The following is a 27,132-nucleotide window of genomic DNA, read 5'->3' on the forward strand; positions in this document are numbered from 1 at the left end:
CCAACGTAACTTCCGCTTCCGTCGGCACCGGAGGACTCAGAAACGGGCATGCGCTGTAGGGTTGGCTCTGGCTACGCTAATGATTGGTCATGTGACTTGTGTCTCTGCTGGTGGAAGGTGCTGCCACCTCGTGTCCCCGCGCTGTATTGCTACAAATAAAGATTGTCGGGTCACCTCTCCACACAGGGACATGGCGGGTAGAGTGACCACGTGTCCCGGTCTACCCGGGATCGTCCCATAATGTACATATTTGTCCCTGGTCCCGGACACCTTCATTGCGGGACAATACAGTGTCCCGCAATAGAAACTGACAGTCTGGGAACAGGGGAGGACCGAGCCGCCATAGTTCTGGCTCTGCTTCCACCTGATCACTGGTTGCTATAGCCGCTTGGCGTCTGGCAACCAGTGACGTCACTGCCCACGTTGAAAGCAGAGGAGGATTTCACTTCTTCCTCCTCCTCTGCGCTAGCGCTGCTGGGGAGTCACTGCTGGTTCTGTCACCTCCGCTCCAGTGACTGGCTTGCTGCTTCTGTGAGGTGTTTCTGTTCCCACAGCTGAGAGGCATCTCTCCCTCTCACTTCCTCCCCCCTCCTGCCCTGCCCTCCTCACACTAACACACAGACTGAAGCCCCCCTTTTCCTTGGCTCGGATGTCAGGAGGGAAGGAGGGGGAGGAGAATGAACACAGCACTCAGGAGGACGGGACATGCTGATCTGAGGTTAGTACACAACATCTTAATGCTTGGCACTAGCAGGAGGAGACACAGAGACAGGGGGCAAGTTGTCAAAAAATAATACTTGCAGTGATTTGGGGAGATAAGAGCATGCTGTATGTGAAAGGGGGGCACTTTAGGAGGGGAGAGAAATTGTTTTTTATTCACCCCCCCCCTTCCAGAACAATTTCTCTCCCCTCCCAAAGTGTGCCCCCCCTAGCACATACAACATGCTCTTATCCCCAAAATCACTGCCAGTATTCTTCTTTGACAACTTGCCCCCTTCCCCATCTTCAAAGACAAGCTGTCTGCTATTGAGGGGGGAAACTTTGCTAGACATTCAGGGCAATTTCTCCAGGTGCCAGTGCCCCCCTGTCAGGCAAGTTAGTGAAGCCAAGTGCCTGACCTTTTTTCAGCAATGGGCTCCAAGACTCAGGACTGGTTCACACCACAAATCACATAGGAACACGCTCTGCGTTCCTTTGCGATTCACGTGCCTTCCAGATTCTGTGCGATTTCAGCCCTTTCATTTGAATGGGCTGAAACCCATCGGTCTGTACCAAGAGCTGTGCATGCGCTACTTTACAAAACGCACAGCAACTGGATCGCATGGTACTGCTGATCATACAAACACTACATTTGCTACCTGCATTTGGGTAGTCATTAACCCCTTAGTACCAGCCACACACAAATATGCGGCTTCTCTGTGCCTGGGCCTTGGCACAGAGAGGCCACATATTTAAATGAATTGCGATCAGTAGCACTGTGCCGAGAGCGCACTCCCTGAGCACCCCCTTCACAGTTACCGGCGTCTAAGTGAAAGCTTGCGATCGCTGCAATCGATCAGGAGTTTTTGAATCGTGTGTGCCAGGAGGTAAAGAGGTTAAGTTGACACCCACTACAGATCGCTATGGGACACAAAACGCAGGATTCCCTCACAGCATTCTGGTATAAACAGACCCTTAGTCCGGATACACAGGATTTCATTTGTATCTCAGAAAGGTCCCACCAAAATCTTGCACATGGGCCCGCTGATTTCATACGCCCCTGCCCCAAAAATCGGCAAAAAATATGTCAAAAATCATCTTTTTGTGGGGGGGGGGGGGGGGGTGTCCCTGAATGGCAGTTTGGAAATGTGGTCACCCTAATGGCGGGGTGTTATTGTACACAACTCCCATTTTACAACAATTCCTACAAGCTTTAATTCAGTACAATAGAAATCTATCCATAAAATATTGAATGTATCCAATAAATCCCCAAATCTAGAATACTATGTGAAAAATAAGATTTCCCATCTCAGACTCTGCTGGTTAAAGCGGAGGTCCCCCCCTCTAAACAAGTATATACCATTTAATCCAGCATACTGCCGACATGTACAGTATGCTGTTTTTTTTCGGTTTACATACCGTAGTATAGGTATTTTCCCCCGGTTTCCGGGTAGTGAATCCCGCGGGAGTGGGCGTTCCTATTCAGAGACTAAGTGATTGACGTATGACAAAAGCTTCCCCCCCGGCGCATCACCAGTTTCCGAAAGAAGCCGAACTACGAGTCGCCTCTATACAGCGCTATATGGCGCCTGCGCACCGACGTTTGGCTTTTTTCGGAAACTGGTGACGTCGCCTTTTACAAGTGGATGTAAACCCATCCTTTCCAAACTACTGCCATAGTGCTGATCTATAAGGATATAGATGCTAGGGGTGTCAAATATAAGCGATTCGGGTGTTCCCGATGCGGCACCGATGCATGCGACCCTGATAATCGATGCCTAGCCCCGCCCCATCCCCGCCCCTCCCGGGAGAGCGCTCCGTTCTATGGTACCTTTTTTTTACACAGCTCGTGTGACTGCCCGGCCCGCCTCTCTCCTATGTCCACTCTGCGTGCTCCTCCGTGTCTCCGCTCTGCTCTTACGTCCTGGCGTCAGCCCCGCCCACTGTCTATAACTATCAGATCAGTAAAAAGGCGGGAGGGGCGGACGCCAGTAGAGGACGTAAGAGCAGAGTGGACATAGGAGATAGGCGAGCCGTGCAGTCACGCCCTGTCCCTAGGAGCTTACAATCGACTCTAGAGGTACGTGAATCACACTCTGTACCTTAGGGATATAACAAAAAAGCTAAAGAAGTGTCTTAGGCCTCTTTCACGCAGGCAGCTTACATTCCAATTAGCAGGAGATCTTGGATAGACTTTTGTGACATGCGTATCTTAAGGTTTTTCTTATATATTGAAATAGACCCATGATAGGTCTAAAGGTAGGCGGATGCAAACAGACATGCATTTTTTTACCTCTAATGCATCACATTTAGGTCTAAAAAACTGGAAAGGGTGCAAACATTTTCAGGGGGGTAGATGACTCATGCTGGGTCCCGGGCGCTGAGTCCAGCAGAAATCTCATAGAAGATTACATAGCAGTGTAGATGGTGGGGGATGGGGATACGTCTCTGTTCAGATTTTGCAGAGGAGTTTACATTCTATTCAGACTGCCTGTTATTGATAGGAATGTGGGGGAAGTGGAGTGAGGACACGACCCCCCCCCCCAGGTCAGTGTGCACTCCATCCTGGGTCTGTGATCATGTGACTGAGAGAGGGGGGGGGTTGTTCTCAGCAGAATCTGAGAAATTAGGGTCATAGTTCAGGGGTGACCACCCCCCCAGACCTCTCCATATCCTTCTATGCCGAGGGTTACACCCCCCTCTCCGTCCTGTGTATTGGGGTCACCTCTCCTCTGAGTGCAGGAAAGGGTTACAGCCCGAATCCCAACCCGGGGCCCCTCCGACACTCACCTCATTATATCCCTGATTATACATCCTCCTCAGAACAGTGTCCTATGTAAGAGTCTCTGACCGTCTCCTGTACTTCGTCTGCAGTCTCTGACCGCCTCCTGTACTATGTCTGCAGTCTCTGATCATCTCCTGTATCATGTCTGCAGTCTCTGATCATCTCCTGTATCATGTGTGCAGTCTCTGATCATCTCCTGTACTATGTCTGCAGTCTCTGATCATCTCCTGTACTATGTCTGCAGTCCCTGACCTTCTCCTGTAGCATGTCTGCTGTGTTTAGACTTTGCTACATGCAGGAAGTGTTATTGTGTGTTGTTGTTTTTTGTAAGAACAGATAGAAAAAAAAGTATTTAAATTGTTTTTTGATGAAAGCCATGCGCACTTGCGCTGCAATCGTGATGCATCGCGGAATCAAATCGAATCGTGGCCTTGATAATCGTAATCGCATCGAATCGTGAGACTGGTGAAGATGCGCAGCCCTAATAGATGCTTCCTGCATGTATCCTTACCTGTCTGTTATAAGAACTGAAAAACTGCAGATTCTGTGGGTGGATCTGTTGTCTGGAGCTCGGTGGGTGGAGTCGTGATGTCAGTCGCCCTCCTCTACACTCCCCTTGTCAACATGCATTTTTTCCTGTGTATTCCTTACAATAAATTCTGCTATGATCACTAACATCCAGTCAAAATCCAGAAAAGTAACCACATGACTTCAGAAAAGGAGTGGGGGTGGGAATTAAAAAATAATGCCTGTCTCCAGACTAGTGCATGAGATATGTAAATAACCTGTCACTCACAGCAAGGGGACGGAACTGACTAAGGTTTTTCTCTGTAAGTCTGTTTTATTTCACTAAACAATAAAAGAGGATTGCTCAGAGCTGGATTAACTCTGTGTGGCAAGACTGGGCACAGATGATAGGAAATCTTATACTGTACATTGTGACATCAAAAAAAATAATACATTTTCTCGGGTTTACATCCACTTTAAGGGGGCAAATCCTTTTGGGGCTGAAGTGGTTAATGAGCAACTGAGCTTCAAATTGCTGAGTAAAAATTCCACAAATTTTGTAGTGGGAATTTCTTAACCAGGAATTTCTTAATCAGGTCATGCACTTTTACGTCAGCAGAATGACATTCCATTTTATTACATATAACTTAATTTCTGAACTTATTTGTTTTGGTTTCTTACCATGTATGGAATGCATGGGTTGTTACTGGAGATGTGGTGGACATTACATGTCACTAGCAATTTTAGAAATATATTTACCAAGAAAAATTGTGACATGTTCAATACTTTAATTTACCTGCTGTAAATGGGATTTGCCAGTTTACCTCAACTGTTCCATATTCTTCTGTGTCACAATGTGGAGCATGATGCAACCAGCAAGTAATGTAGGTATAAAAACAAGACAATAGACCCACTATAGGACTTTTCCATTTAATATTACAAAGGCAAAATCTATTTATACTTGCATTTATAAAAAGGACAAAAAAGTGTTTTACACACACACACACACACACACACACATATATATATATATATATATATATATATATATATATATATATATATATATATATATATATATATATATATATATATATATATATATATATATATATATATATATATATATATATATATATATATATATATATATATATATATATATATATATATATATATATTTTTGTTGTTGTTCATTAAAAGGCAGGAATTATAATCTACTGGGCAGCTTAAATTGGATTTTTGGTTTAGCTGCAAAATCCTTTACATGAAAAAAAAAAAAAAAAGGACAGGAAATCCCTTCCTGGGCATAACCCTGTCCCTGTTTTTCTAGCAAGGCAAGATCAAAAAAAAGGGGGGGGGGGTGTCGGTGTCATGTGCGTGATGTACTCCAAGGAAAGGATTTTACAGGTAAACCAAAAATTGTACCTCATGGGACACGGAGTATCTTCATAGCCATGACAATAGTAATATGCCAAGGCACCGAATACGGAGGGGAGGGCAACATGCCAACAAGCCAAAAGGCCCCAAATAACTATACCAAAAGAGATTGGAACCTCATGCAGCAGCCTGCACACCATGCTGACCAAAAGTAGTGTGTCCCCAGCGGATCTAACATCTACTTGATAAAACTTTGTAAAAGTATGAACCAAAGATCAGGTTTGCAGCTTTATATACTTGAGCTACTAGAACTTAATAACCAATAGCCCAGGAAGCATTGGCCACCAAGCCTGAAAGATGACTTTGATCCTAGTCAAGGCCAGTCCCAGATCAACTCCAGACAGAAGAAAAGCCAGGATGTGGCACACGGCATACTTACGAGGAAATCCTCTAATTTCACGCCAAGCAAAACAAGATTACCAAGCTCTGTGGTAAACCTTCCTTGAAGTTGCCTACTGAGCCTTTAGTAAGATAGGAATGACCAAATAAGCCTAAACAGGAGAGGAGTTATGCCTAGGAGGGGATTTCCTGTCTTTTTGTCAGTGTCCAATCACCTGAAGTGACATTAAAACCTACTGTCGTTGATATGAAGATGCGGTGTCCCATGATGTATGACAAAAAATTCAAGTCAATAATAAGTGTCACTGAATATAACCTGCGCCATTTATATCTCCTTGCTGGGGGACCCAACAAGAGATTCTCCTGTACCTCCAAATCCAGAGATGACTTTAAGATGACTTTAAGATGACAGGCAAAACAGCGTAAATATACGTAATTTTGAATTTGCCGCCGTGTGGGCGTGCGCGCGCCCCTGACGTGGTCTCAGTGACAGTGCCTGCGGACTCGATGTCTGCCAGTGTCCCTCGATCAGGTCACAGAGAGGCAGAATGTGGGGGATGCCTGTGTAAACAAGCATCTCCCCGTTCTGCCTACTGACAGGACACCGATTGTCTGCTCCCTCTCATCAGAAGCAGCGATCAGTGTAGTGTCACAGTAAGCCACGCCCCCTAACAGTTAGAATCACTCCCTAGGACACACTTAACCCCTTCCTAGCCTCCTAGTGGTTAACCCCTTCACTGCCAGTCACATTTACACAGTAATCAGTGCATTTTTTTTTAGCACCGATCGCTGTATAAATGTGAATGGTCCCAAAATAATGCCAAAGTGTCCGCCATAATGTCGCAGTCATGATAAAAATCGCTGATCGCAGCCATTACTAATAGAAAAAAATAATTGTTAAAAAAAATGCCATAAAACTATCCCCTATTTTGTAGACACTATAATTCTTGCACAAACCAATCAATAAATGCTTATTGTGATTTTTTTTTTTACCAAAAATATGTAGAAGTATACGTATCGGCCTAAACTGAGGAAAAACTTTGTTTTTTTTATATATTTTTGGGGGATATTTATTATAGCAAAAGGTAAAAAATATATATATTTTTTTAAATTGTTGCTCTATTTTTGTTTAAAGCGCCAAAAATAAAAACCACAGAGGTGATCAAATACCACCAAAAGAAAGCTCTATTTCTGGGAAAAAAAGACGTAAATTTTGTTTGGGAGCCACGTCGCACGGCCGCGCAATCATCAGTTAACCACTTAAGACCCGAACCATTATGCAGGTAAAGGACCTGGCCAGTTTTTGCGATTTGGCACTGCGTCCCTTTAACTGAAAATTGCGCGGTCGTGCGACATGGCTCCCAAACAAAATTGGCGTCCTTTTTTTCAAACAGAGCTTTCTTTTGGTGGTATTTGATCACCTCTGCGGTTTTTATTTTTTGCGCTATAAACAAAAATAGAGCGACAATTTTGATAAAAATTTAATATTTTTTACTTTTTATTATAATAAATACCCCCAAAAAAGATATAACATTTTTTTTTCTCAGTTTAGGCCGATACGTATTCTTCTACATATTTTTGGTAAAAAAAATCGCTATAAGCGTTTATCGATTGGTTTGCGCAAAATTTATAGCGTTTACAAAATAGGGGATAGTTTAATGGCGTGCTCCCCACGGCTGGGCACTTAAAGGGGACGTACAGGTATGTGCCTGTGCCCAGCCGTGCCATTCTGCCAACGTAAATGTTCAGGAGGCGGTCCTTAAGTGGTTAAAGCAACGCAGTGCCAAATCGCAAAGAGTGCTCTGGTCTTTGGACAGCCAAATGGTCCAGGGCTGAAGTGGCTAAAATAAAAGAGGGGGGGTCGTTTAAATAAATTGCATTAATTGCACACATCTGGCATTAGCCTAATGGTAGCCATACATACTTCAATTTTAGTATCCGATCAATGTGTGATTCAATCAAAACAATTAAACATGCCTCCCTTCCAATTGATTGAGACTTGGTTTGGATTGGTTTTGATTAAACCGAGTCAATTCGCTAGGAGTAGAAAATTATCCATCAATTGTTTGTGAATGCGATCATATTTTGACTGAACGCATTATAAGGATTACATGGTGGAAATCGAGATGCGTTGCGTCTGTGGCATATCGACCGAATGGGTTATCAACTATCCAGTTTTAAATTTGCAACACTGGGATGTTGGTCTCAATGTCACAATTTTTATACACAAATGTTGATATATGGAAACTTTGGGCCAGATTCACATATAATCTGGCTGCGCTGCGGCAGGGTAACGTATCCCATTTACGTTACACCGCCGCAAGTTTACAGCGTAAGTGCCTGATTCACAAAGCACTTGCCTGTAAACTTGCGGCGGCGTAGCGTAAATCCGCCCGGCGCAAGCCCGCCTAATTCAAATGGGGCGGGCACCATTTAAATTAGGCACATTCCCGTGCCGCACGTACTGCGCATGCTCCGTTCGTAAAATTACCCGACGTGCATTGCGCTAAATGACGTTGCAAGGACGTCATTGGTTTCGACGTTAATGTAAATGGCGTCCATCGCCATTCACGGACGACTTACGCAAACGACGTGAATTTTCAAATTTCGACGCGGGAACGACGGCCATACTTAACATTGGCTAGACCACCTAGAGGGCAGCCTTAGTTTTACGCCGCATATCTCGACGGAAACAACGTAAATTTAGAGTGACGGGCAAAGCGTACGTTCGTGAATCGGCATAACTAGTCATTTGCATATTCTACGCCGACCGCAATGGAATCGCCACCTAACGGCCGGCCTAGAATTGCAGCCAAAGATCCGACGGTGTAAGTCAATTACACCTGTCGGATCTTTGTGAGAACTATGCGTAACCTGATTCTATGAATCAGGCTCATAGTTACGACGGGCGGGTCTCAGAGATACGACGGCGTATCAAGAGATACGCCGTCGTATCTCTTTTGTGAATCTGGCCCCAAATCTTTATTTTCTTATTCAAGTTTTCAACACTTATATTTATTTGTATCTCCCATAAGTATTGGGAGTCACATCACTGGTATATTTAATTTAAAGCGGAACTTTAGTCATTTTTTCATCTTTCCAGCATTTACATTTTCTGCCCTTGTTGTTTTAACTTTGGATAGTACTTTTTTTTTTCTTCCTGACAGTAAAAAACATATACAGCCCACTTCCTGTTTCTTGTCTGGAAAAAAGCCTAGGCCTATGACATCATGCACAGCTCTCTCTCTCTCTCACTCTCGTAAGAGTTTGCCAGGGAGAGAGAGGAGAATAAGTCATAAGAGGGCCAATGAGAGCTGCAGAGCTGGAGGCGTGCCTCTGTGTAAATCCAGGAAGTGAACAGGCAGCAGCTTCAGCTGCCACAGTTAAAATGGCTGCAGCCAGACTCAGTGAAGATAGATTTCTGCAGCATATTTGTCAAGTACAGAATCACAGTATATATAAAATAATATGCAAAGTGGTTGGAAGGAAGCTTCAGAATGGCAAAGATATTTTTATTACAAATTATGTGAGTAGACTGCAGTTCCTCTTTAAAATTCATATTGAATATTCGCTTCTAATGAAGAAAACTATAGATCGATTATTAGTATTGGAAATGATAATGAAAAGATCAATTTATTTTCCAATCGATCTCTTAAAGCGCAGTTCTGCCAAAAAAAATAATAATTAAAAGTCAGCAGCTACAAATACTGCATCTGCTGACTTTTAATATTAGGAAACTTAAGCCCCATACACGCAATGGGTTTGTCCGATGAAAACAGACCGATGGACCGTTTTCATCGATCAAACCGATCGTGTGTGGGCCCCAGCGGTTTGTTTTCCATCGGTGAAAAAAAATAGAACATGTTTTATAATTTTTCTATAGATAAAAAACCAATTGTCTGTGTGGAACTCTTTTGGACAAAAATCCACGCATGCTCAGAATCAAGTCGACGCATGCTCGGAAGCATTGAACTTCATTTTTCTCAGCGTGTTGTAGTGTTTTACGTCACCGAGTTGGACACGGTCGGATTTTTGACCGATGGTGTGTAGGCAAGACTAATGAAAGTCAGCTTCATCGGATATCCAACAAAAAAATCCATCGGATTAGATTCCATCAGATATCTGATCGTGTGTACAGGGCTTTACCTGTCCTGAGAGCCTGCAATGTCCTCACCCAAAGCCGATCTGAACTTAGGCTCCCGGTGGAGGCGTCGGCATTTTTGGTATAGGAATCAGGAAGTGAAGACTTGCGGCCTCACAACCTGGTTCCCTACTGCGCATGCGCGAGTCACGCAGCACGTCCTCACTGGTCCCTGCTGTCTTCTGGGATCTGTGTGTCTCCCAGAAGACAGCGGGGGGGGGGCAGAGGAGGGGCAGGACATGGCGTAGATCACACCGGAATCTGCGGCGATCTATCGCTGGAAGTGGGAGCAAATACCTGTATTAGACAGGTATCTGCCCCCCCCCCCGAAAGGTGCCAAATGTGACACCGGAGAGGGGGAGGAACCGGAAAAGCGGAAGTTCGAGTTTTGGGTGGAACTCCGCCTTAAAATAGGCATAATCAATTCATAGTTGACAACTTATTTGATCGATATGACGCACACAGTGAAGTGGATTTTTGATCGTCAGATAAGATGTGATCATAATTTATTATTATTAATAATAATAATAATAATAATAATAAATGATCAACCACCATGTAATCTCATAATCTGATTGTTTGAAATAGGATCATATTCATAAACAAAGTATCTCAGTGCTGCTGATCAAAAATATTCCACCCTGGCCAATCGAATATGATCGAAATTGATTCTAAATCGAACAGAAGCAATCGTTTAATCGTTTTGATTGCATCGTACATCGATCTCATAAAAAATTGAAGTGTATCTTTCCACCACAAATGTAAAGATGATGAAACAATGTATTCTGTTCAGGATTATATGTAATATTGTATCATTTATTATACTATAGTGTGTGTGTATATATATATATATATATATATATATATATATATATATATATATATATACTATATAATGTCACATGGACATACAGCATGATCCCCCTTGTTATACGCTCACTATGAAGATGCATGCTGGGTAATCTCTAACTCTGATCACTTTGTTTCAGCCACACATGGGTTAATCAGACACACCGCCCTCTCTGATCTAATTCTCTGCCTCTTGGTTTTTGTTCGGCCAATCACAGGGCGCACATCCCCATACAGGAAGTAGAATGTGACCATGTGAAGCCTTCAAGGGTGAGCTGGTGCCAGTGATCATGTAAGTAGAGTGTGGCTGATGGATCTGGTTGTAGATTGTATCTGAAGTGGCTGTGATCTTCTCCCCATACATCCTCCAATGTATAATCCTCTGTTCTGCTCCAATGTTTTCTCATCACTTCCTGCATTTTGCATTACATTCTCTGATGTGCCTTCACATCAAAAGGAACCCAGATTTCAAGCAAAATGTAACCACTTGTTGACCAGGCTTTTCCTGGCACTTTTTGTTTAGAAGTTTAAGCCCTGGTTCACATTGGAGCGATTTGGCATGCGATTTAACATGTCCAATCGCATGCCAAATCAGCAGCAATTGCACGAATCGCATGCCTGCACCGTCCGAATCTGTGATTCCCAAAAGTCGTTTCTGTACTCCTTTTGGCGACTTTGGGGTGCAATTGCCTGTGCAGGAACCCGCACAGATGTCTCTCAAAACGCCCCCAAAGTCCGGACTGCGGGAATAAAGGCTGAACTCGCACAACTTCATTCCTGCTGTTAGTGTGAACCTAGGCTTAATCAGTAATTTTTTTGCTAGAAAAAAATTTATAACCATCAAACACTATACATACTTTTTTTTTTTAGCAAAGACCCTAGGGAATAAAATGGCGATCATTGCAATTTTCTACGTCACACAGTATTTGCACAGCTGTTTTGCAAACACAATTTTTTTTGGGGGGGGGGAATGCATTTTAATAATTAAAAAAACAAAACGCTATAGTTACCCCAATTCAGCTACAAAAAGCATAGCTGCTGGCTTTTAATAAACACACACTTACCTGCTCCACTGTCCAGTGACGTGCCGCCCGGAGCTCCGCTCCTCTCCACCGGCGCCTCCATTCTAACTGTGGGCATCCGGCCGTGACAGCTTTCGGCTTCACGGGCCGGGCCGGGCACTCACTGCGCATGCGCGAGCGGTGCTGCGCTACCTGAGTGGACAGGTGATCGCCTGGGACCTGTCATGACAGGTCCCAGGTGATCGCCTACAGGGAGGGGCCGCCAAAAGCGGTCTCTGGACGGAAGGAGGAAGTGGGACAGGAAGTCCCACTCTTACTGAAGCCCCCACTCCCCCCCCCCCCCCAAAAAAAATTACATGCCAAATGTGGCATGTAAGGGGGCGAGGAGTGGTTTAAAGCGGAGGTTCACCCCCAAAATTTACTTTTTACCTAACCTAACTTAATAAAGGCTTGTAGCGTTGTCATTTTTTTTTAAATGTGTAAACTTACCTGTCTTCCGCCTCACTTCCGGGTCTTCTTCCTTGCGGGGAGTGGGCGTGTCGATCCTTTTCCCCGATGGGGAGCTCTGCGCAATGTCTCCTGGGAGTGAGTGTTGATCTTCCCAGGAGACGATTGACGTGTGGGTAAAGGGCGTCATCGCCTTCCGAAAATATCCGACGGGGACTCGTCGCTATACTGCGCCTGCTGTGTAGAGCTGACTACGCAGGCGCCGTAAAGTGCAGAGTCCCCCTCGGATATTTTCAGAAGGCGAAGACGCGCTTTACCCGCACGTCAATCATCTATGCCTCGTCTTAGGCCTCGTACACACGGGCAAACATGTACGATGAAAATGGTCCGCCGGACCGTTTTCAGCGTACATGCCCGCCCGGAGATTTCTGTATGATGGCTGTACACACCATCATACAGAAATCCGCGCGTACACGATACGCGGTGACGAGGCCGCGCCGATGACGCGGCGACGTGCGCGGCCCTGGAAGATCAATGCTTCCACGCATGCGTCAAAGTCATTCGACGCATGCGAGGGATGGCGGCCGCTCGGACATGTACGGTAAGTCTGTACAGACGACCAAACATGTCCGACGGGCAGGATTCCAGCGGGCATGTTTCTAAGCAAGTTTAGAAACATTTGCCGGCTCGAAAACGGTCTGGTCTGCAAATGTACGCTGGAATCCTGTCCGCTCGGCTGTACAGACGACCGAACATGTCTGCTGAAACTGGTCCGCAGACCAGTTTCAGCAGACATGTTCGGTCGTGTGTACGGGGCCTAAGGAACGCCTACTCCCTGGGGGAGCGAGAACCCAGAAGCCGGGTGAATAGAACGCCAAAAAACGTTAGTACAGCTGAAAAAAAAATAAAAAATCCAGCATACTGTTGATGTCAGCAGTATGCTGGATGTAACTGTATATAGATGTTTTAGGGTGAACCCCCGCTTTAAGCGGAAGTTTCACTTTTGGGTGGAACCCCGCTTTAAGTCTATAGTAACACTTCATAAACACACTAGCTGGCGTTTGCAGCGCGTTAAAATTTGTTTTAAAAAAAAAAAGAAATCATGCAGGAGGAATGTAATGTCCCACAATGCCCGGTAATGATAGAGAATAGCATAGAGTGTCCTGCATGCACTTCCTGTTTGGTCTGTGCTGTCTGACAACAACGTGTCTCTGGTGATCCAGGAGGTTGAATACCAGACAGAATTCTACAGTCCCAGCACCCCAAGCTACTGTGACACATACAGAAAGCGCGAGGCATAGATTGAAATATGTGAACTGATCTGTGCAAAGCAGTTGGGAATCATTTTCTCCAAAGGAGAATAAATGAAACATTCACTAAGAAGCTACACCTTCTTGTTTTTTTTTTTTCTGTCACTTCCCTTTTAAAAATACATGTAGCACTACCCAGGAGGAGCTGCTGGTTATTTTTGGGTGGCATGTTGCCTCTATATTCTCGCTGTCCAGGGTGAAAGGAGAGTCTGAGGAATTTCAGTGTTTTCACAATGCACTTCTTTTTCTTGGGTTTATTTTTGCAGAACTTCAATAGAAAAGAAGGATAAGGGGTGGAAGGGTAAATAGGTAGATAGGTTCTGGTGCATAATTTCAATCCGGAAACACTCCTGCTTCCAGCAAACAGTTCTCATCGCCACTCTAGCCAGAGTGGGTATTGCTCACCCGGATAGGTCCCTCTCACCAGCCTAGCAACCAGGATGGCGCACAGAATAAAGTACAGTCTCTGCCACAGACCTTCCTTTATGAGGAGACACTTTGATCCGGAATCCTCTGCCACAGGATTCAGCACCCGGATCTCTCCAGCTTAGCTTTAGACCCGACAGGCGACAATGTGAAGCCTCTCGGTATACGGTGCATCCTTCGATGAAGTTTCTGTAGAATCTCAGATGGTGGTTACATTCTTTCTATTATATTGTTTGTTTTTTCTATTCTATTTGAATTTGATTTATTCTATTCAAAATTTTAATTTCGGAAAGGGGTTATACTCTTTCTATTTTAATATCTTCTATTCTATTTTCCTATTCTATTTTATTCTATTCCTTTATTTTCTGTTTTACTCTAGTCTTCTCTATTCTATTCTGTTTTATTCATTTCAAATTTCAAAGTTTTGGAAGGTGGCTATATTCTATTCTATTTATTTTTTATAAGGGAATATTATATTCTATTCCATTCTATTCTTTTATTTTCTGTTTTACTATGTTCTTTTCTATTATGTTATTTTATTTTTTATTCTATTCGACTCTATTCTTCTTTTTTTTTTTTTTTTTTTTTTTTTAATATTCTTTTCAATTCCCCTTTTTATTCTATTTTCTATCCCTTTCTGTTCTATTCTACTCTATTCTAGTCTTTTATTTTCTGTTCTATTTTTTTCTATTCTTGTTTTTGAATTCGATTTGAATAAAATTTTGGACAAAATGTAGTTTCGTTATTTCAGATTTTTTTTTTTAATTCGTTACTTCTGTAATTTGGAAATTCATGTTAAATATAAACTGTTATAGGACAGTATATTGTAAGTATAGATCTGTTAAAAGATATGTTAACTTCTGGCAATAACAAGGCCTTCTCCATTCTCTTCATTCATAGGCAGGCCGCCATGGAGGTGACAGCCAAGTACTGCCGTAATGAACTGGATGAATATGGACAGTGTGTGACAAACAAGCCGGGGACATGGCATCACGATTGTTATGCGCTAAAGGTCAAGGTGGCTCTGTGTACATCATCGCAGTAAGTAGCTGACATTTTAGCTGTAAGGCTGGGTTTACATATATGCGGGTCTGCTCTTGGTGTAGAGTCCGCTGCTATTTCCATTCAGCTGTTCAGATGCAGATTTGACACTGAAATCCCACCTAAACCAGACTGAAAAATACACAGGACCCTTTTTCTAGTTTGCACTTCAACCAGCCCGCATGTATATGTATCGGCTCCATTGAAAGCCAGTTTGATTGACATGTTATGCAAATCAGGTGCGAAATGGGGTGCGGTTTAAAACGCATCCGATTCGCTTATGTGTGAACCGGGCCTAAGGGTTTTTTCAGACCATGTCTGTTAACCACTTCCTGCCCGGCCTATAGCAGATTGATGGCCGGGCATCGTGGTAAGGAGCCTCTGACAGAGGCTTCTTACCACGTGATCAGCTGTGACCAATCACAGCTGCTCATCACGTGAACCAGGAAGTGCCGTTAAACGGCTTTGCTTGGTTCGCGCTGACAGGGAAAGCCAATCGGCGGCTCATCCTGTCAGAGGGGGGTCACTACATTGATTATCAGCACAGCTGCCAATCAGTGCCCAACATCTGACAGTCGGTGCCCCCTCATTAAAGCGGAAGTAAACCCTGGAAAAATAAATAAAAATAAAATAAACCTGCAAGACAAAGCCATAATGAGCTAGTATGACTAGCATACTAGCTCATTATGCATGTACTTGCCTTAGAACGAAGCACCAGAAGCCGCCCTCGTGTCCCCCTCTGCCGCATCCATCGCACTCCCGGAGGTTACGTCCGGGTATCGCCGCTCCGGCGCTGTGATTGGCCAGAGCGGCGATGACATCACTCCGCGCATGCGCACGGGAGCCGTCAAATTCGGCATTGCCGAATTCAGACCAGCTATTCTCTGTGCGCCTGAGCGCCGTTTTCTGCGGCGCATGCGCCGTAGACAGCGGTGCCTGTCATTCAGCGAATATCTCCTAAACCGTGCAGGTTTAGGAGATATTGCTAACACCTACAGGTAAGCCTTAATCTAGGCTTACCTGTGGGTGTAACTTACAAAAGTGGGTTTACAACCACTTTAAAGACTCTCAGTGCCAATCGGAGCCCACCGCATTGCCCAGCAGTAACACCTGTCAGTACCTGTACCTGTCATCAGTACTGCCCATCAGTTTCACCTGTCCGTGCTGCATATCAGTGCCCATCAATTCTACATATCAGTACCCATCAGTGTCTCCTCATCAGTGCCCAGCAGTGAAGGAGAAAACTAAGAAAAACTTTTTTTGTTTGTTTAGCAAAAAATAAACACCAGAGGTGATAAAGTACCACCAAAAGAAAGCTCTATTTGTGGGAAGAAAATGATAAAAATGTTGTTTGGGTACAGTGTTGCATGTCCACGCAATTGTCATTCAAAGTGCGACAGCGCTGAAAGCTGAAAATTGTCCTGGGCATGAAGTGGCAAAAGTGCCCAGTATTGAAGTGCTTAAGCTGCATTTTTCTGCATAATACCACATACTGTATGTATGGTGTGAACCGGGCATAGAGAAAGGGCCACAGCCGTGTCGTTCATTCAGAGATCTGTGAATGAATGAACTACCCAAGTCCTATCTGATACAGACATAGTGCGATAATTAGAGATGTGTCGAAATTTCGGCCGCCGAAAAATTGCAAACAAAAATGGTGTTGTCGGCTGAATGCCGATAAGAGAAAAAGGTGCAGATGAATTCATACAATTTTGTGTTTTTCAATGTTTATATAAACAAGCGGTCCCCGACTTACGAACAACTCCTACATACGAACGGGACGTATCTGCCGTTCTGCGCATTCGTGAGCATTTTCGACGGCAGGCACATTTGACGGAACATCGGAAAACTACGTATCTCCTGTTCTGCGCATGCGCAGCCATTCGACGGAACATCGGCAATCATTTTCTGATGTTTTCCGTTCTGCGCATGCGGTTTCCGACTTACGAACATTTTCGACCTAAAGTGGATGTCACAATGTAGAGAATAAGATTTCCTATCATCTGTGCCCAGTCTTGCCACACAGAGTTAGTCCCCATTCACACCTAGGCGTTTTGTCGCCTGTAGTGTGACGCCGCTGCCGCCAGAGGGCTGGAAACACATTGCCCTCTATGGAGATGGTTCACATCTCCACGCCGGACGCCTGCCGCCTGAAAAAAGGTCCCGGACCTTTTTTTCAGGCGGCGTTCGGGGACCATCTCCATAGAGGGGCACATCCTAGATGCACATCTAGGCGGACAATCGTGGCCTTTTGTCGCCGCAAATCGCGGTACAAAACGCTGCTATTTGCCGCCGCAATTCGCGGGATAAAACGCCGCAATTTCGTCCGCCTAGATGTGAATGGAGCCTTAATCCAGCTCTGAGCAATCCTCTTTTTATTATTCAGGGAAATAAAACAGACTTCCAGATAAAAACCAAAGTCCTTGCTTGAGTGACAGGTTATTTACATATCTCGTGCACTGCTTGCAGACATACACAGCTTCTGTAAAAAGTGCTTAAAGCGGATGTGCCACTAAAACAATATATTAAAAGCTAGCAGCTACAAATACTGCAGCTGCTGACTTTTAATATAAGGACACTTACCTGTCCTGGAGTCCAGCGGTGATCGCAGCAGAGGATGAGCCGATCGCTCGTCACCCTGCTGCTCCCCCCTCCATCCACGGTGAGGGAACCAGGAAGTGAAGCGCTGCGGCTTCACTGCCCGGTTCCCTACGGCGCATGCGCGAGTCGCGCTGCGCCCGCCGATTGGCTCACACGCTGTGTGCTGGGAGCCGAGTGTTCCCAGCACACAACGGGCGACAGACGGGATGTGACGGAATGCCCGTCTTTCGCCCGTAGCGTGTGGCCGGAAGTGGGTGCAAATACCTGTCTTTAGACAGGTGTCTGCACCCCCCTCCCCCCTGAAAGGTGTCAAATGTGACACCGGAGGGGGGGAGGGTTCCGATCAGCGGGACTCCACTTTAGGGTGGAGGACCGCTTTAATTCACATCCCCCTCCCCTCTTCCCTCCAACTCTATGTATATTCTGATGGCTGTTGCATTTTCTTATGGCACTGAACTGTGACTCACCCCATATTTTGAAAACATTTAATCAAAACACAGGGGAGGGGATGTGAATTGTGCACTTTTTTTCAGAAGCAATGACTTTGGTTTTTATCCGGAAGTCTGCTGTATTTAACTGAACAATAAAAGAGGATTGCTCAGAGCTGGATTAACTCTGTGTGGCAAGACTGGGCACAGATGATAGGAAATCTTATACTGTACATTGTGACATCAAAAAATAAAACATTTTTTTGGGGGTTTACATTCACTTTAAGAACAAACCTAAAGTCCCTAACTTCGTAAGTCCCTGTTAATTGCATTATATTCGACTTCTTAATTAACATTATCAATTTAATATTGCTTTTTGATTTTGCGCCAATTTTATGTCAATTTTACTGTGCTTATGGAGTGTTTTTCATAGGTCAAAGCGCATCAAAAACATAACATGGGTGCGTAAATGATGCGTTTTTTTTTTTTTTTAAACTAACCGAAAATGCAGCAAGCCGGATTTTTAACACAATGGAAGCGCACTAAACCAATGTGCAGACTTGCATAGAATTTAAAGGGATACATTTTTCTTGCTCTAAACATGCCAATAATGGCCTTCGATAAATTCATGTTCATTTAAATTGATAATATTAATTAAAAAGTCGAATATAATGCAATTTACCGTAAATACTCAAGTATAAGCCGAGTTTTCCAGCACATTTTTTTTGTGCTGAAAATGCCCCTTTCGGCTTATACTCGAGTCACCTTTTTGCGCCTGATCTTCCGGATTTTGGGGACCCAGTACCGGCCGTCCGTAGGTCCCCTGAACCCCAAACTTGCCACATATGTAGCCCCACTCTTCCTCTATAAGTGTGCAGTTTGTTGTCCGGGGGGACCTACAGCCAGGGAACACAGATTTTTCAAAGCCAGGCACCCCTTCCATAGACTCCCATGTTAAATGGTAATTTCTCCGGTGAGTTTGGGGACCCGGTACCGTCCGGTCATATGTCCTCTGGACCCGGAACATGGCACACACATAGTCCCTTTTTTCCTCTACAAGTGTGCCAAGTTTGTTGTCTGGGAGACCTACAGCTGGGGAGCAACGATTTTTCAAACCGGGCACCCCTTTCATAGACTCATGTTAAACATCAGTCTAGGCGTGGACACAGTGAGGAATGCGCATGGACACAGTGAGGCATGCGCATGGACACAGTGAGGCATGCGCATGGACACAGTGAGGCATGCGCATGGACACAGTGAGGCATGCGCATGGACACAGTGAGGCATGCGCATGGACACAGTGAGGCATGCACATGAACACAGTGAGGCATGCACATGGACACCCTAGGCTTATACTCGAGTCAATAAGTTTTCCCAGTTTTTGGTGGTAAAATTAGGTGCCTCGGCTTATATTCGGGTCTGCTTATACTCGAGTATATGTGGTGTGTCTGTGTGTATGTTATATATATATATATATATATATATATATATATATATATATATATATATATATATATATATATATATAAATTGGTTTCGGTTTTCAGCCAAGTGCATCCCGCATTTTCGGCACCAAAATTTCCTTTCGGTGCACCTCTATAATTACTGCACTCCTAGTCTATTGACAATTCCATCAGCTCTCCAACTGAAAGCATGTACCTCTGTACAAACAAGGAGCTGGAGGAACAATCTGCAGGGGTCTGGCATTGCACCCACCATCCACAGACCATTGGTGCAATGCACATTTTATTTGCCTGCAAATATACATTGTATTGTATGGGCGTTTATACATTTTTTTTTTTATATAAAAGGTGATCTTTAAATCTTTCCCAGCAGTATCCTGTACATACTCTGATCTCTAGGTGGCAGTATTGCTACATCATTATTCAATACCATTACTGCATTTTCATTGATTTAAAATACAGGAAAGATTAAGATTTAATTAACAGGAATCTATTAGCATTGGTTAAAGGAACCTTGGATGTGAATGTGCTCTTCTTATTATAAAAACAATAAGGACTGAATCTGATTTATTTTTACAGACTTTTCATTTATTATAATAATAATAATGCATAAAATATATAGCACTTCTGTGGCTAAATTTTAACCGCAATGCAAACAGCATTAAAAGTATGGTTAGTACATACCGCCAGCTGGAGAAGGTCTCAGGTAAAGTATACTCGAACCCAATCACTAAAATCTTTGATAAGCTTTAGCTTTTTTTTTGTAAATTCAATCTTTTGAATTTCAGCTTTTAACTATTTGCCGACCGGCCTATAGTAAAAATACATCATTTGTTTGGTGTTGCATAGCAGAGTTAAAGCGGATGTGCCACGGGAAAATAATATTAAAAGCCAGCAGCTACAAATACTGCAGCTGCTGACTTTTAATATTAGGACACTTACCTGTCCTGGAGTCCAGCGCTGATCGCAGCAGAGCACGAGCGATCGCTCGTCTCTCTGCTGCTCCCCCCGCCATCCACGCTCGGGGAACCAGGAAGTGAAGCGCTGCGGCTTCACTGCCCGGTTCCCTACGGCGCATGCGCGAGTCGCGCTGCGCCCGCCGATTGGCTCACACGCTGTGTGCTGGGAGCCGAGTGTTCCCAGCACACAACGGGCGACAGACGGGATGTGACGGAATGCCCGTCTTTCGCCCGTAGCGTGTGGCCGGAAGTGGGTGCAAATACCTGTCTTTAGACAGGTGTCTGCACCCCCCTCCCCCCTGAAAGGTGTCAAATGTGACACCGGAGGGGGGAGGGTTCCGATCAGCGGGACTCCACTTTAAAGCTGCCATAATCCTGGATTTTTTTTTTTTTTTTACTATAGGTGATTCTCTTTTAGATTCACTGTGGGGTCACTTCCCGGTCGTTTCCCAGGCTTACCTGACCGATTGGTAAAGCCCGGGAACAATCAGATGCTGGCGGTAGCTGGGTATGGTGAAGAGTGAAGCCAAGATGGCCACCACTCGTCTCTATGCTCTTGGAGGACCGGAGCAACGTCATGATGTCACTTCTGGTTTTCCGGGCCATAGTAAATGTTTTTTGTTTTGTTTTTTAAAACGAACGTTCAAAGGTCTTTTTGACCCCAGATCATTCAACAAAGAGGACCTGTCATCCTTATTTATATTACAGGGGATGTTTACATTCCTTGTAATAGGAATAAAATTGATAAAAAAATAAATAAAGGGACAGTTTAAAATTTAAGTAAAACAAATAATAATAATTAAAAAAAGTAAAGCGACCCATCCCTCTGGGCTCGTGCACACACATGTAGGTCATGCAAACATACTGTATGTAAATGGTGTTCATGTGAGGAGCAAGAGCAATAATTTTAGCACAAGACCTCTGTAACTCTAAACGGGTGTCGCCTATGGAGATTTTTAGGTACTGTAGTTTGTCACCATTCCATGGGTGTGCATAATTTTAAAGCATGACATGTTGGGTATCTATTTACTCGGCATAACATAATCTTTTATATTTTACAAATAATTGGGTTATCTATGGTGTTTTTTTTTAATAAAAATGCATTAAAGTGTATTTTTTTCCCCCAAAAATTGCATTTCAAAGACTTCTGCCCAAATACTCTGACATCAAATATTACGATTGCCATTTTATTCCCTAGGGTCTTTTTAAAAAAAAATACTTAAAGTAGAGTTCCACCCCAAAAAAATGTAGTTTAAAGAAATCAACAGCATTATCCATCAGCATCAACATTTGGGGGGAAAAAATTGTTTTACCCCCTCCTTCAGCACTGTGGGGTCCCTTGTATTCTGCCACTTCCTTTCTGTGGCGCTTGACGTCATTTCCCTCGGCACCTGTGCTCACTAGTACTCCTGGGAGATGTCTCATTCTTTCCCAGGAGTCGGTGGGAAGCGCCTAGGGCTAGGTTGCCATAACAATGGGGCGGGCACTTCTGCCGCTGCCACCCATTGTTTTTTTTTTTTTTCACATCAGACTCTGCTCACATTTGGCAGCGAGACTAGCTCACGGTTCGACCGCCCATAACGTCTCTCTTGTGGCTTCGCATCATTCGTGGAATTTCTTTTATTTTTATTTTTTTATTTTTATTTTTTATTTTTTTTTATTTTCGTTCCTTACTTTTCATAAATTTTTTTTCTATGTTGGTATTTTATACTCTTTTTTTTTTTTTTTTTTTTTTCACTTTTTAAATTATATGTTTGGGTTCCTTTTCTTTTGTACAATTACAGATTTGACATTTTTAAACCATTAATTATTCTTTTACCGATTAACAAGTCTAGCTGCATTACTTACTATTATAACATAACTAGCCCTTTTTTTTTTTTTTTTTCCCCTTTGTCCTCCCCCCATTCCCCCCCCCCCCTCCCTAGATCTGTGTGCCATGCAGTCTTCTCTTTGGTTTCTCACCTATCTGCTTCTGCCATTCCCTGGACAAACTTTTCTGTAGATTTAAACACTTTCCATTTTTCCCAGACCACCCTGTATTTGTCCTCTCCTCCTGTCTCTCCACAGGCAAGATACTCCATCTCTTCTATATATTCCACCCTTTCTATCCACTCTTTAATTGATGGCCTCTTTGGATGTAGCCAGTTTTTTGGGATCAGAGCCTTTGCTGCGTTTAGCAGCACTGGGACCAGAGTCGTTCCATATTGTTTTTTTGTTTTTTCAGTTCCGTGAAACAAACAGGGCAGCGGGCTGCAAAGAATCCTCTCCCCTGTTATTTCTACAATATATTCCAAGATTTCTTTCCAGTATTCCTGTATTCTCGGGCAGTCCCACCATATATGCAGAGTTGTTCCTTTTTGCTTACAGTTTCTCCAACATAGCTCTGAGTTATTTGGGTGGATCTTACTCATTCTTAATGGGGTCAAGTGCCATCGAACCATACATTTGTAGTTTGCTTCAATGGTGGTATTGTCCGAAGCATGATTGTATACTGCACCTATCATTTGTAATTTATCAATCCTTTTACCCAAATCGTTTTCCCACTTTTCTAAAAAGGAGAGAGTTTCCTGGGTCTCGAGCTCCGTTAATATCCTGTATGCCTTTGATATACCGTGTATCAGGGGCTTGTCCGTATTGCATATTTTTTCTATTGGGTGTAGTGTCTTGTCTTCCCTAATCGGTTGTGGTAGTGTGCTCACAAAGTGTTTTAACTGCAAATACTCCCATTCACTCATCCTTTGTTCCCCTTCTCCTATCTTTATATCTTGTCAATTTAATTTTTCCCCGTGTGACAATATCTTTTAATTTTTTCTCCCCCAGTAGCTTTCCAAAACGTGTTCCATTACCTGGTGGAAAAAAAATTGTGCCTACTAATGGGATTAATGGAGAGTTATACTCCCATTTTTCCCGTCTAAATATTGTGTCCCATATTCTAAATACGTTCCTTGTTATGCTATGTGTATTTGTGCCCAATTCCCTCGTTTTTGGTGGTATCCATACATTTCTATTTAATTGTGTGCTACTTAATATTTCTTCCATTCGTACCCATTTTTTTTTTGTGTATATTTGACCATTCTACCAGCCTAGCTAAATTAACAGCAAAGTAATATCTTTTTATATCAGGGAGCCCCAACCCCCCTCCTTTTTTTTTCATGCTCAACAATGAATAGCTTAGTCTAGCCTTTTTACCTGCCCATATATATTTCAAAATTACTGTTTTGATTACTTTAAAAAAACTTTGCGGTATTTTTATTGGGAGCATTTGAAGTTTGTATGTAATCTTCGTTAATATCATCATTTTAAACGCATTGATCTTACCTATCCAAGAAATGTGTTTTTTTGCAAGATTTTTCAGGTCTTGATTAATGTCGTTAATTAAGGGGACAAAATTAACCGAGTAAAGTTTTTCAACTGTTGATGTAATTTTTATTCCTAAATACGTTATAGCTTATTTTTCCCATGTAAATGGAAACTCTTTCTGTAGTTCTTCTGCTTCTTTTTTTATCTATCCCCAAATTCAAAATTACTGTTTTTATCGGGTTTATTTTAAAATTTGAGAGTTCACCGTATCTTTTTATTTCCTTTATGATATTAGGGAGGGAGACCCTAGGTTTGGTCAAATATAGGAGTATGTCGTCTGCGTACGCCGCCACCTTGTGTTCTTCGTCTCCCACTCTCACCCCCCCCTATATCCGGGTTTTCCCGGATTTTTGCTAACAACGGTTCCAGAGCTATTACATATAGGAGAGGTGAGAGCGGGCACCCCTGTCTGGTTCCATTTTTCATTTCGAACACAGACGACATACTCCCGTTGACCTTCACCCTTGCAGTCGGGTGGCTATATAAATTCTTTACCCATTTCATGAACCTTGGTCCCAGGCCTATATTTTGTAGGGTTTCCATCATAAACCCCCAGTCGACTCTATCAAATGCTTTTTCGGCATCTAAAGACATGAGTACGACTGGGGGTTTCTTTTTTGGATCATGTTGTAACAACAACAGGGTCCTTATGCTATTATCTCTCCCTTCTCTGCCTGTTACGAAGCCTGCCTGATCTGTGTTTATTAATTGCGGCATTAAACTTTTTATCCTAGTTGCTAATATTTTCGCATATACCTTCAGGTCTGCATTTAGCAATGCTATTGGTCGATAGTTGGAGCACAGAGTTCCATCTTTTCCTGTTTTAGGGATAATAGAAATATTTGCCAATAGGGATTCTTTTCTTATTTCCTCTTCCTCTCCTATTTTATTAAAATAGTTACACATCTCTGGGACCAGGAGTTCTTTAAATTTTTTGTAATATATAATCGGCAAGCCATCAGGGCCTGGGCTCTTACCGCACGGTGTTTCCTGGAAAGCTCTGTATATCTCATCTTGAGTTATTGGAGCCTCTAAGGATTCAATGTCGTTTTGAGAGATTTTAGGTAATTTCACTTCTTTTAAGTATTCCCTAATTTTCTTTTTTCTAATATTTTCCTGCTCTTGAGTTTCATTGATTCTTATTGAGTATAATGAGCTGTAAAAAGTCCGAAAAGATTCCGCAATTTCAGACGTCTTATATTTCATAAGGCCGTCTTGATTTTTTATTTTTTCTATGTATTTTTTTTTTTTTTTTTCCTGGATATTCTCGCTAAATATTTCCCTGGTTTATTCCCCCATTTATACCTCTCTTTTCTAACGTTTTTGAATATGTCCCTTGTTTCAACCTTCATCAAGTCTCTGAGCTGGGCCCTCTTTACAACAATTTCTTGATATATTTCACTTTCTCCTCGCTCTTTATGCGTTTGCTCCAATTCAAATAGCTCAGTTGTTAATTTTTTCATGTTTAATTTTCTTATCTTTTTTTTCCCTGCTCCTATCGAAATTAGTTTCCCTCTGATGTATGCCTTGTGGGCCTTCCATACAGTGGCTACCCTTACTTCAGGTGTATTATTAAGAGTGAAATATTGATCCAAATCAGTTCTCACTGTGTTATTTACCTCGCTGTCCTCTATAAGTTCTTCATTTAAATTCCATGATCCTTTTCTTTGCTCTCTCTCTTTGAATCTAATTTTCACTATTACCGGAGCGTGGTCTGAGATTGTAGTTACCCCTATTGAGGTTTTAACTACCTCTTCCAGTAACTCGTGGTCTACCATTATATAGTCCAATCTTGAGTATGTTCCATGCACAGAAGAGTAATAGGTGTAGTCCCTTTTATTTGGATATGTAATCCTCCAAGGATCTATTAAACAGTGACTGTGCATTTTTTTTCCTAATATTCTTAGCTGTTTAATATTTCGCCTCTGTGCCCCGGACGTTCTATCAAGTTGATAGTCCATTGAAAGGTTGAGGTCTCCTGCGAGTATTACATGTCCAAATTTAAAATCCATTAAAGCATTCAAGATCCCCCTCAGGTATTTATGTGGTTGGCTGTTTGGGCAGTATATGTTTGCTAACGTGTATTTTTTTTCCTTGGAGTATTCCTTTTAAAAACAAATAGCGGCCTTCCGGGTCCACCTTCCTATCTTCTACTGTGAAAGAGATGTTCTTCCCTATTCCTATGGCGACCCCCTTGGCTCTCTTCTTTGGAGAGTCCCCATAGTACCAGGTGGGAACTGCCCGAGAATACAATCTAACATTAGAATCCAATGTTATGTGAGTCTCTTGCAAAAAAACTATTTCAGCTGAGTACCTTTCAACCTCTCTTAATACCATATGCCTTTTTTCCGGGCAATTGAGACCTCTTACATTATATGTTAAGAAATTTATATTTGTCATATCTTTCTTTTTTTTTTTTTTTTTTTTCCTTCTATCTTTCTCAAGTGCATTTGTTTTTTCCTGTTGCATGACACACAGATCTGAGTCCCTTTTCCTAATCTTCCCCTCCCCTCTCCCACCCGAACCCCTTCTCCCTCCCCTCCCTCCCTCCCCTCCTCCCTTCTCCACCCCCCCACCACTCATACCTTGCCCCTATGTTCTTCGTATGGGGCTTTCTCATCCCCTCCCTCTCCCCCCCCTTCCTTCTGGTCGATCCTTGACCCTTTGGTCATTTGGAGCTTTTCCTGTTTGGCGCTCCAGGCGCTCTTTTGCTCCTCCGGCTAAGGTGGAATTCTATTTTAGCCCGGTCTCCTATCCCCCAATAATGGGAAACTGGGGAAGGAGTACTCTCCAGGTCCCCCCTCTCCCCCACCCCGCTCCTGTTGTTTACTATATTTGAACCTCCCTGTCCCCCCTTCCCCCCACCCCCCCCTCTCCCCCCCTCCGCCGTCGTTTCAACATTATTAATCTTTTTTTGGTGGTATTGGGATATCTAATCGCTGACAGAATTCTGGAACTTCCTCTAAGAACCTCAATCTTGCAGAGATACCGTTTTTCCTGCCTATTAGGCAGGCTGGGAATCCCCAATTGTATTGTATATCATGTTCCTGCAAGATTCCTAACAGGGGTTTTAAGCTTCTTCTTTTTAACGTCTCTTGTGACAGGTCTTGGTATATTTGAATATTATGTTGATCATATTCTAATGGCGACTTCCCTCTCAGTTTTCTCCATAGTTGGTTTTTCTCTTCCCAGCTTTCAAATCGAACAATAATGTCCCTTGGGTAATCCTGTACTCTCTCTCTAGAACGTCTTATCCTGTGCGCACGTTCTATTTTTAGTGGGGAAGTTGTTTCTCTCTCTAATATTGGATTACAA

General features: G+C 43.1%; 1 protein-coding gene across 3 annotated transcripts in view; it reads left to right on the top strand.

The window, feature by feature from the left end:
- Positions 1 to 2,676: 2,676 nt before the first annotated feature.
- CHCHD5 (coiled-coil-helix-coiled-coil-helix domain containing 5) overlaps positions 2,677 to 27,132 on the top strand; it is a 30,477-nt gene continuing 6,021 nt past the window's right edge. Inside the window, exons 1-3 of one of the 3 annotated variants that reach the window (XM_040346366.1) lie at positions 2,677 to 2,779; positions 10,901 to 11,052; positions 14,866 to 15,006. In XM_040346366.1, the coding sequence (XP_040202300.1) occupies positions 11,051 to 11,052; positions 14,866 to 15,006 (143 nt within the window). In that variant the 5' untranslated portion in view covers positions 2,677 to 2,779; positions 10,901 to 11,050. The remainder of the gene's footprint in view (positions 2,780 to 10,900; positions 11,053 to 14,865; positions 15,007 to 27,132) is intronic. The other 2 variants (XM_040346367.1, XM_040346368.1) reach the window with 2 other exon arrangements.

This window comes from Rana temporaria, chromosome 3 (assembly GCF_905171775.1).
Source record: "Rana temporaria chromosome 3, aRanTem1.1, whole genome shotgun sequence".
In the NCBI taxonomy this organism is placed as follows: Eukaryota; Metazoa; Chordata; class Amphibia; order Anura; family Ranidae; genus Rana; species Rana temporaria.